Source organism: Manis pentadactyla, chromosome 1, assembly GCF_030020395.1.
Source record: "Manis pentadactyla isolate mManPen7 chromosome 1, mManPen7.hap1, whole genome shotgun sequence".
NCBI lineage: Eukaryota > Metazoa > Chordata > Mammalia > Pholidota > Manidae > Manis > Manis pentadactyla.
This window is the reverse complement of record NC_080019.1, coordinates 175,556,146-175,566,970: the sequence shown is the minus strand read 5'-3', so window position 1 is coordinate 175,566,970 and position 10,825 is coordinate 175,556,146. Positions and strand designations below refer to the sequence as shown.

Below are 10,825 nucleotides of genomic sequence, written 5' to 3'. Positions count from 1 at the left end.
TCTGAGTGGCCAGACTGTCCTCGGAAGCCCTCTTCCCTTCACCAATCACCGAGGGAGGTACACTCCCAGAGGAATTTCTGGCCAATTACACAGCGGTTGCAGCAGCCAGCCGTGCGGTTTCACCAGAGACTCCGGGTTTCACCTTCCTTAACTCCTCAAGCTTTTTCGTGAGGGCCGGAGACTCTGATTGGCCGCTGCTGCCATTGTCGAATTTCTCCTCTCGCCGCCACAGAATCAGGCGAACCCACCTCGCTCGGCTATCTTCGACATTTTCCGCTCCTGGGGCGTGGATTTCCAGTGATTTTCTAATTGGTTCCTCAGGTCAATCGGCTTTTTCCGGGAGGAGTCGAAAACAAATTACCTCCGTGATTGGCTCTACTCGGCCTTCGGCTCCTCAGCCGAAGCGGGCGGGCGCGGGGCTCGGCCGGCGATTCCCAGACGCCTGTTACGAGGGCGGCGGACCGCTGGGCGGTGTGAGGCTGGGCGGGGGAGGAAGGAGGAGGAGGGGGGAGGAGGAGGGGGAAGAGCTAGGCGGCTGCGCAGACGACGCTTTTCACACAGAGCAGCCCCCGACCCGGGCGAATGCGGGCTTGTGCCGCCGCCGCCGCTGCCGCCGCCCGGGCCGAGTGACAAAGGAAGGAAGGAAGGAAGGAAGCGAGGAGGAGCCGACCCCGCAGCCGCTGACAGGGATCCGGACTGGGGGCAAAGCGCGGACACTTCCTGAGAGGGCACCGAGCAGAGGCGAGGGGTGGGAGGACGGCCGCGCTGGTGCCGTGGACGGGGGAGGGGGGTCCCGAGGGACGGAAGCGGTTGCCGGGTTCCCATGTCCCCGGCGTATGGGGAGCAGTCGAGGAGCCGCTGCCTGGGGTCTGAAGGGAGCTGCCGCCGCCGCCGCCGCCGCCATGGCCGCTGGATCCAGCCGCCGCCTGCAGCTGCTCCTGGCGCAATGAGGAGAGGAGCCGCCGCCACCAGCCGCCGCTGACCGATTTGCGACTCCGCCGCCCTCAGTTCTGTGGCCCCAGCCGTCAGCCCGCCGGATCCCGCCGCGGCCGGAGCCGCAGCGTTTCCCGTCGCATCTCCGAGCCACCCCCTCCCTTTCCCTCCCTCCCTCCCATCCCCCCTTCTTTTCAAGCGTGAGACTCGTGATCCTTCCGCCGCTTCCCTTCTTCATTGACTCGGAAAAAAAATCCCCGAGGAAAATATAATATTCCAAGTACTTATTTTCAATCAAGTATTTGTCCCCGTTTCACGTGATTTTTTTTTTTTTAAGGATTTCTCTCCCCCGCCCTTCTCTCCAAGGAAAGGGAGGGGAAAGAATTGTGTTTTTTCCCCAGACCCAAATCATCTCTATGTTAAATATCCCTAACGATCTGTCTTGAAGGAGAAATACATCGATCGTTTTTTTTTAATACCTACACAAAAAAGGGGTGGAAAGCCAAGAGGACGAAGTCTTTTTCTTGTGGGAGAACTTAATGCTGCATTTATCATTAACCTAGCACCCCAACATAAAACAAAAGGAAGAAAAGGAGGAAGGAAGGAAAAGAAGGTGATTCGGAAAGAGAGTGACCATGTCAGGGCGGCCCAGAACCACCTCCTTTGCGGAGAGCTGCAAGCCAGTGCAGCAGCCTTCAGCTTTTGGCAGCATGAAAGTTAGCAGTGAGTATTAATTTTATTTTACACCCCCTCTCCACCTCACCCTTAAAATAAAAACCTTACTTAATAGAATAAAATATTAGACTTACTGCTACAACAATCAGAGGTAATGGAAAAAGGCAAAAACCTGTCTGTAGTCAATGAGGCAGCTGCCTCTTCTCCCACACCCCCTCTCCCGGTCTCATTAACCTTGAATTAAGAGAATATGCGTTTTTATTTGGATGATTTGATTTCAAACTTCTTTTCTTACATTTTTCCTGCTGTTGATAGTTAGCTTTATTGAGTGCTTGAGTATTTCTGTGTTAAAGTAGTGATGGAATTGTTTACTTGCTCAACCTTTTGAATAAAGAGGGCAGGACTTGATTCATAAACCTTTATGTACATTTGCAGACTGTCTTTTAGAATAAGGGATAATTTTAGTTAGCTCAAGTCTTGGGTTATCATAGTTTCGTATGCTTAATAGAGAGACTAAATGTCACAGTCTCCTAACATTTGTTTCTTGCCTGTGTGACTATACAAAGTATTTGTTCGCAATCTAGAGAACTTGCTCAATAACAAGCATTCGCGTTTGGAAGCGAGCATTGATTTCCTCCCTTTAGAAGGGCTGTGGGAGCTGATAGATACCCAGTGTCAGTGATATCTCCACATGCGTTGTTTTACATGGGATAAGTGGTTTAATATGTTACTTCTTAACCTTCCTGTTCAGACATTGCCAATCTAACACTATGTAGTTTTACGTTTGATCAAAAGGTAACTTGAAAGTAGGTCCAAGTTTTCATTGAGGTTTGTAGTGTCATGTTGCCAAATACTAACTTGAATGTTAATTGTCACTGACTCCTCATTTAAGTTCAATTTTGGAGTGCCATTGCATTCAGTACTTGTTAAATGATCCAGAGTTCTGGGGCCCGTTTTAGACTTTAAAAAATACTCTTGCACTAGTCCTGTCACATTTAGACGAAACTGTATTTAGTAGTAAGAATATGGATTTAGGCCTTTCTGTCAAAAGTTTTGCAGATGACTGTGATCCTTTATATAATAGGAGTGTTTGAGCTGCGTTTAAGGTTATTGCTTGACTGTACTCTTGTTCCAGATTTGTGCTGACAAGTTTGGCTTCTTGAGAGGTTTGGTATATACTAAGTATCCAATATTCTAGTGTATCTCTATCTGTGGACGTGTTTGTGTGGTAATGACAGTTTATTTAAACATACTGCCAGAATTTGACAAAAATAGCTACATTGTTTGCTTAGATATGGAGAAAGGGGAATGATGAGAGCAAATAAAAACTATTTCCTTGCCTAGAAGTAGAGATCTGAAGAACTGAGATTACCAAAAAACAAAACAAAACAAAACAAAAAAACGATAGCTGTTACGTGAAATCAATTGTATTCTCTAGCAGCATAAAATGATCGATCACTTCTAATCGAACTCAGGATTTCAGTTGATGTTGGCTTTTGGAACTTGCTTGAAATAAGTAGTAGCTTAAGGTGATAGCTGAATGAGAGATTATTTTTGAAATAAAAATTTTTTTTTTTGGTTATGAGCTAGTGCAGAATGCAGGGTATGTGAAGAGAGAAACTAATGCATCTTTCAGGGAAGAGCCAAGCTTTCTAAACACATCGTGGGGTCATTTGGAAGAAATATTTTAAAATTCTGGGGAATTTTCAGCTATGATGAAGCAAATCTTATAATAGCTACTTAAGAGGTTCTTGTGGTACTGGAGTGTTTGTATGTTTTCATCTTGGCAATACAGTTTAATACCACTCAAAATCAATTTTAGGTAATTTGTTAGATCTGTTTCAGAGAGCAAAATATAATAGCTTATATTAAAATTTTGGACTTCTCATTTTGTTTTCAGGATTTTCTTTGAAGATGACTACTTAATTCTCGGTAGTGGATATTGACTGAGAATGGAGTAACTTTTGTAAAGTGTGTAGGTTAAAATGTTTAATTTTTTATCAATATATAGGTCAACTTAACATGTAAAGAGTTGGAGTTCAATGCTACTTGTGTTTTTGACAACCTTGATTTTAAGGACATTTTAGAAGAAAGGGGAGTAGTTAAGCGTTTCTTAAGAGTTTTATGTTCTAAAGGACCCCTGTTCAGAAGAGATACCTGAAAAGTTATGGTCCTTAACCTCAAAAGCTTATCATTTAGTTTTAGAGACAGGTTATGGGACAAAATATGAAACAGTAGCATGATGACTGCAAGATTATAAATACAAATAGAATGCTTTGTTCACACAGTAAAGGGACAAGGCAGAAGGGTTGGAGAGGGAAGACTTCCTGCAGAGGTGTGTTTTAATTTTAAGAAAGGTATTAAAAGGAGGCACTAAGTTGAATTGATAGACAAACGTTAAGGATTCCAAATGGAAAGAATGGACAGAGGCATAGACATGGTGGTTTTGTATGACAGATAAGTGATTTTGTATTTATCAGCAAATTGGTAAATCTGAATTTGGAGGGACCAAATAGGAAAATAAGAGATGGGACTTGAGAAATGTGTTAACATTAGCTGATGGAGGGCAGAAAAGGCCTGTAAGAGGTTGAGATTTGAGAGAGATTGGAATTTGCTGTAGGTGCTCAAGATATTTGAAGATAATTTGGGCAGCCAAGTTGATGGATTGATTAGAGTAGAGGCATTAGAGCCCTTTTAGGGAGATAGTAAAGGGTATGTTGTGAATCAAGGAAAGTAAAGCAAAATGTGAAAATGGTATAAAAACAGATTTGAGAGACAGTGTGAATGAAGAACTGGCAGGACTTTAGAAAGGATTGAAGGGGAATATTTAGGAAGGAGTCAGGAGTTAAAAATAAATTCTGATGTTATTGGTCTGGAAGACTTGATTGCTAAGTTGTATTGTTGATTGTAATGGGAAAGTTGAGAAAGTGCTGAGATGAGAGGGTAGATGAGTTCACTTTTTAAAAATTTAATGTACAATAGGCTTCCTTGAAATTCAGTAGACTGCAGTTGGTTTCTGGCAAAGCTATTGAACTTAGTCTATTAATTGCACAATTGCTAATTTTTCTACACCTAAAAATGTTGGATTTAGTTTGGGGAGTAGTAAACTAAGTGTTTTTATTTAAATACTTAACATTGAAGTCCAAAAAAAGAAAATAATTTTTCTTGTATAGATTTAAAAGCCTCACATCTGAAACCTAGTTACAGTAGTTCCATGGTAATTTATTTGAAAACAATGAAAATGTTTTTTGGACTAAACTGTGACTTAAAATTTTTAGATATTTTTTTATAGCCTTTAATTTAATCATTGGCATATGCTTAAAACTTGTTTTTCATAAATAGTGGTCATTCTTAGGTAAACCTTGCATTTAAAATAATGGTAATATTAATAATAATTATTATTATTGCAATTATAATGGCAGCCTTCACTTGCCTTGTGAATGCTCCAGCAGAAATTAAAAGTGTTTTTCTAACAAGTATTTTTTTGCCTATTTTGTTAAGTGTTCATCCCAAGTTTAAATCATATATTTAAATCAGATATTTCAACTATTTGTTTTTATTTACTATGATGAAGCCAATGGTTTCTTTTTTAATTCTAGATCAGGTGTTACTAAATAAATGTTAATATCTATGCAGTCCTGCAGAATTGTGATATTTTACTCAAAAACAAAATAAGGGTGATTTTCGTTAAAATATTTTGGTACACTTGGTGAAAATTTAGCATACTGCCAAGGTTTAATGTTGAAATAGAAGATTTGGAAAGAGGAAAAAAGTCATAAGTATCACTTAAGTTATATCCTCATATAAAACTTTTCCTTGGTAAAAATTAGCAAAGAGAGAATAATTAATAGTAGTTGCATATTATTGTTCATTATTTAGTTGTATGGTGGTTAAAACCAAAGAGTATCTGCCTCTTACTAGTAGATGGCAACTTCAATTTCTGCATTCCTAAGGGAGTTTAATCTCTTTGTGACATCTAAAAATTAGGTTATTAGAATTTAGCCAATTCCTAGATTATTCACGTTAATGTAGAAGAGAGCTTAATGTGTGAGACTGAAAACCAGAACCTTATTTTCATTGTTTCATTCCTTTCTCAACCAGACCTTTCCAGAGTTGTGAAAATACTAAAATCTTCATACAAGAATTAGATGCTCTCTTGTTGCAGGAACTTGTAGAATGCTGATTGTGAGGTGACTGTATAGCACAGGTACTAGGAAAAATACTTCAAGGTAACTGGCGATTCACAAATCAAATTATGGTTGATTGGGAATTGCATTTCAAAAATGAAGTTAAGTCTTGTTTCACTGATGTGTATCAACTGAAAATCATTACTTGTACCCTGTGCTGTCTGCCCCTTGTTTTGATCTTGAGTTGCAGGTGTGAAATACTGTTTGGGTGAAACAGTAAGGCTGGAGAAGCAGTGTTTTTGTGAGTGTCAGTAGCAGATTCTAAGTTTGGGAGACCTCTACTTTTGTGTGGGCTTTGTGTATACAGAAGGCTGTGAAACATGCTTGTGTTGACGCTCGTGCCTCAGTTCCATATTTTTAAATAAAACTCATGGAATTGTGAGACAAATGGAGATGGGCTGTCTGTGAGACTGGTGTCTCTTCTGATGCTCCACCCTACAGTGGAGAATGGAGGGACAGAGCACGTGGGTGTGACAAGAGTACTTTCTGGTACTGACAGGACCAACCTGATTTCCCAGAAATTGTTCTAATAAGAACATAATCACCATGAGAAATGAATTTGTTGGCACGTTTAGCATCATTTTCCAACAGATTTTTTTTGGATAGTAAGAGGGGAAAGGGAATCTTGCATATTCTGAAATCTTTACTTCAAGGATAAAAGTATTTTCATGGTTCATTGGTTTTAAAGTATAGGTTGCAGTCTTCGCTGCTGTCGTGGATTGTACAAACCTTCCATGGTTATATAAATTGTCTTTGAAATTGGTTGAATGTAATATATAAATATATATTTCTATAAAGACCTGTGTGAATAGAAGAGTGTGAAAAACTGACAGTTAAAGGAGAACAATTTGTTTTCCCGGAAGTTTCCTACTATTAAATTGATAAAGGGGTATTTATTCTATTCTATTTATTATTAGGGGAATTTTTATTCTAGTTTTTAGAAAATGCGTTAACGTTCATTTGTTAGTGGACATAGTGGACATTTAGTAAATTATTTCAGTATATACTTGGTCTGGTACTGGTTATAAAGATATAGCTTTGTAGATTTGGATTCTTAGTTTACAACCCCCCTTCCCACTTTCTTTCAAAGGGTGTGCAAGTTAAATTTTGTAATGGTTGACTCTTATATTTTTGTATTGAGTAGTTTTCTTAGAAGCATTTTGGTTTGATCAGATTGAGGCAATGATGTGTTTTGTTTTTTTTTTTTAAACTAATTCTGCCAAACAAGTTCTCCTTTTGTCTCCAGGGTACCATGGCCAATGATGGCACAAATGTAAAACCTTAATGTGTTACCTTGTTTACATAATCTGGAGTTATTTTGATTGTCCTTTCAAATCAGTTTAATAGTAAAAGGAACATTTCTGATCAAGGAGAAGCTTTCTTTCTAGAAACTTGTATTTTATATGGTGATATTATTTAAATGAATTTATAGGCCTGCATTTGAAGAGGCATGCCCTAAATTTAGCCAGAGAGGTGGTGGTGGTGGTGGGGCAGGTAAAGATATTAGTAACATTGGTACAAAATAGTAATTTTGGAACTCTTTTATTTTTTCATTACCATTAATTGTTCTTTTTGAGATCCTTGGTTTAGGAAGCCAAAAAAAAAGTAGGTTGCTTTAATAGAAAGCCATGAGTAATAATGTGATTGACATGTGATAATGCTTATTGAATGTTTACTAAGCACTTTGCCAAATTCTTTACATGCAGTATCTCACTTCAGTCATTCCAGCTCTACAAAGTAACTAATACTATTGTCCCTACTTTATAGATGAGGTAAATGAGATTAAGAGAGATAAGCAATTTGTCTGGGATTACCTGGCCAGAAAGTTAGTTTGTTAGAATTTAAACCCAGGCATTCTGATTCTAGAGCTCTTGCTCTTGATTGTATACATTATTGAGAATGGGTTGCTGTTACCTTAATGCTTGGATTCCAGAGATAAGCTAAAGTGCCTTTTGCTTTTAGGAGTCTTTCATTGCTAATTTAGCAGTGACTGTGTTAAGACTTTAATAATTAGTACTGCTTTTGAAATTAGTTTCAGTTCTGCCTGCTAGCATGAACACTACTTAAATACTTAAGAGTTATATTGGAAAAAATTCTCAATTCTCTTTAAGATTTCAGGGAAAACTTAAGATGAACATTGAAAATGAAAATACTAGCTCTTAACGCTAGCACCAGAAGAAAACAAGTACTATATGTTTTTTTGTTTGTTTAATATGCAGAGGACTGGTTTATATTGAAAAGTATAAATTTATATTGAAAATTACGATTATAAGTAAATCTGGTGAATTTTTATTTCTTGGTAATACTAGAATGTGATTCTCCAAAGTAGTCATTACTAAGGATTATTTCTCTCTCTTCCTGTACGTTATGAAGTGTTTTAAGTGTTCCATTCCTTTAAATATTTGACCATAAACTTCATGAAAGTTAAAACAGTTTTTTAAGTTTATACATAACCAATTAAGCCAGGTATCTATTGGGCATTTGTTATTTCTGGAACTGTGAGCTATCAGGTTTTTCTTTTTTTTTTTTTTTTAAGGATAATAGCTATGCATCAATATGGAATTGGGTTATTTGTAATATCGCCTTTTTGGAATTGGTTGGTATTTGGCAATCAGGAAATAAACCAGAAATGCTACCAAGCAGCTGAAATCCCCAGACAAATGTTGTATACCCTTGGCTAATAGGTTGGTTTTAGGCTGTTATTTTTATTTATTTATTTATTTTTATTACGGTATATTGATACACACTCTTATGAAGTTTTCATATGAAAAACAATGTGGTTACTACATTCACCCCTGTTATCATGTCCCCCCATTCCTCATAGCAGTCACTCACCATCAGTGTAGTAAGATGCCACAGTCACTATTTGCCTTCTCTGCTACACTGCCTTCTCCCTGACCACCCCCCCACACCATGTGTGCCAATCATAATACCCCTTAATCTCCTTCTCCCTCTCTCCCCACCCGCCCTCCCCCACCCCTCCCATTTGGTAACCCCTAGTCCCTTCTTGGAGTCTGTGAGTCTGCTGCTGTTTTTTACCTTCATTTTTGCTTTGTTGTTATACTCCACAAATGAGGGAAATCATTTGGCATTTGTCTTTCTCCGCCTGGCTTATTTCACTGAGCATAATACCCTCCAGCTCCATCCATGTTGTTGCAAATTGCAGAATTTGTTTCTTTCTTATCCCTGAGTAGTATTCCATTGTGTATATGTACCACATCTTCTTTATCCATTCGTCTACTGATGGACATTTAGGTTGCTTCCATATCTTAGCTATTGTAAATAGTGCTGCAATAAACATAGGGGTGCGTATGTCTTTTTGTATCTGGGAAATTGTTCTTTGGGTAAATTCCTAGGAGTGGAATTCCTGGGTCAGATGGTATTTCTGTTTTTAGTTTTTTGAGGAACCTCTATACTACTTTCCACAGTGGTTGAATTAGCTTACATACCCACCAGCAGTGTAGGAGGGTTCCCCTTTCTCCGCATCCTCGCCAGCATTTGTTGTTCTTAGTCTTTTGGCCATCCTAACTGGTATGAGGTGATATCTCATTGTGATTTTTATTTGCATTTCCCTGATGATTACTGATGTGGAGCATCTTTTCATGTGTCCATTGGCCATCTGAATTTCTTCTTTGGAGAATTGTCTGTTCATATTCTCCACCCATTTTTTAATTGGGTTATTTACTTTTTGGGTGTTGAGGCATGTGAGTTCTTTATATATTTTGGATGTTAATCCCTTGTCAGATATGTCGTTTACAAATATATTCTCCCATACTGTAGGATGCCTTTTTGTTCTGTTGATGGTGTCCTTTGCTGTACAGAAGCTTTTAAGTTTGGTTAAGTTTGGTGTAGTCCCATGTGTTCATTTTTTTTGTTTGTTTCTCTTGCTCAAGGAGATGCATTCAGAAAAAAGTTACTCCTGTTAATATTCAGGAGATTTTTGCTTATGTTATCTTCTAAGAGTTTTATGGTTTCATGACTTACATTCAGGTCTTTGATCTATATCAAGTTTACTTTTGTGTATGGGGATAAACAATAATCCAGTTTCATTCTCTTGCATATAGCTGTCCAGTTTTGCCAACACCAGTTGTTGAAGAGGCTGTCATTTTCCCATTTTATGTCTGTGGCTCCTTTATCGTATATTAATTGACCATATATACTTGGGTTTATATCTGGAAACCTCTAGTCTGTTCCATTGGTCTCTGGGTCTGTTCTTAGGCTGTTAATTATTAGAGTTCTTTATTATTACTTAACTTAAAGGTCTGAGTTACCCAGTTGTCTAGATTTTTTTTTAATTAAAATTTTTTTTATTAAGGTATTATTGATATACACTCTTATGAAGGTTTCACATGAAAAAAACAATGTGGTTACTACATTTACCCATATTATCAAGTGGGAATCCTGGATCAAATGGTATTTCTATTTTTAGTTTTTTGAATAAACTCCATATTGCTTTCCACAATGGTTGAACTAGCTTACATTCCCACCAGCAGTGTAGGAGGGTTCCGCTTTCTCCACATCCTCACCAGCATTTGTTGTTCTTAGTCTTTTCGATGCTGGCCATCCTTACTTGTGTGAGTTGATATCTCACTGTGGTTTTAAATGGCATTTCCCTGATGATTAGTGATGTGGAGCATCTTTTTTTTTTTCTTTTTTGGTATCATTAATCTACAATTACATGAGGAACATTATGTTTACTAGACTCCCCCCATCCCCAAGTTCCCCCCACATACCCCATTGCACTCACTGTCCATCAGCATAGTAAGATGCTGTAGAATCACTACTTGTCTTCTCTCTGTTGTACAGCCCTCCCCATGCCCCCCACTACATTATGTCTGCTAATTGTAATGCCCCCTTTCTTTCCCCCTGCCCTCCCCCCTATCCCTTCCTTCCCACCCATCCTCCCCAGCCCCTTTCCCTTTAGTAACTGTTAGTCTGTTCTTGGGTTCTGTGATTCTGCTGCTGTTTTGTTCCTTCAGTTTTTTTTGTTCTTATACTCCACAGATGAGAGAAATCATTTGATACTTGTC

The 10,825-nt window shown here is 38.6% G+C and overlaps 1 protein-coding gene across 6 annotated transcripts in view; it reads left to right on the top strand.

The window, feature by feature from the left end:
* Window positions 1–552: 552 nt before the first annotated feature.
* The window catches only part of GSK3B (glycogen synthase kinase 3 beta), a 229,100-nt gene continuing 218,827 nt past the window's right edge, over window positions 553–10,825 (top strand). Inside the window, exon 1 of one of the 6 annotated variants that reach the window (XM_057503020.1) lies at window positions 553–1,656. In XM_057503020.1, the coding sequence (XP_057359003.1) occupies window positions 1,569–1,656 (88 nt within the window). In that variant the 5' untranslated portion in view covers window positions 553–1,568. The remainder of the gene's footprint in view (window positions 1,657–10,825) is intronic. The other 5 variants (XM_057503018.1, XM_036883498.2, XM_057503023.1 and 2 more) reach the window with 5 other exon arrangements.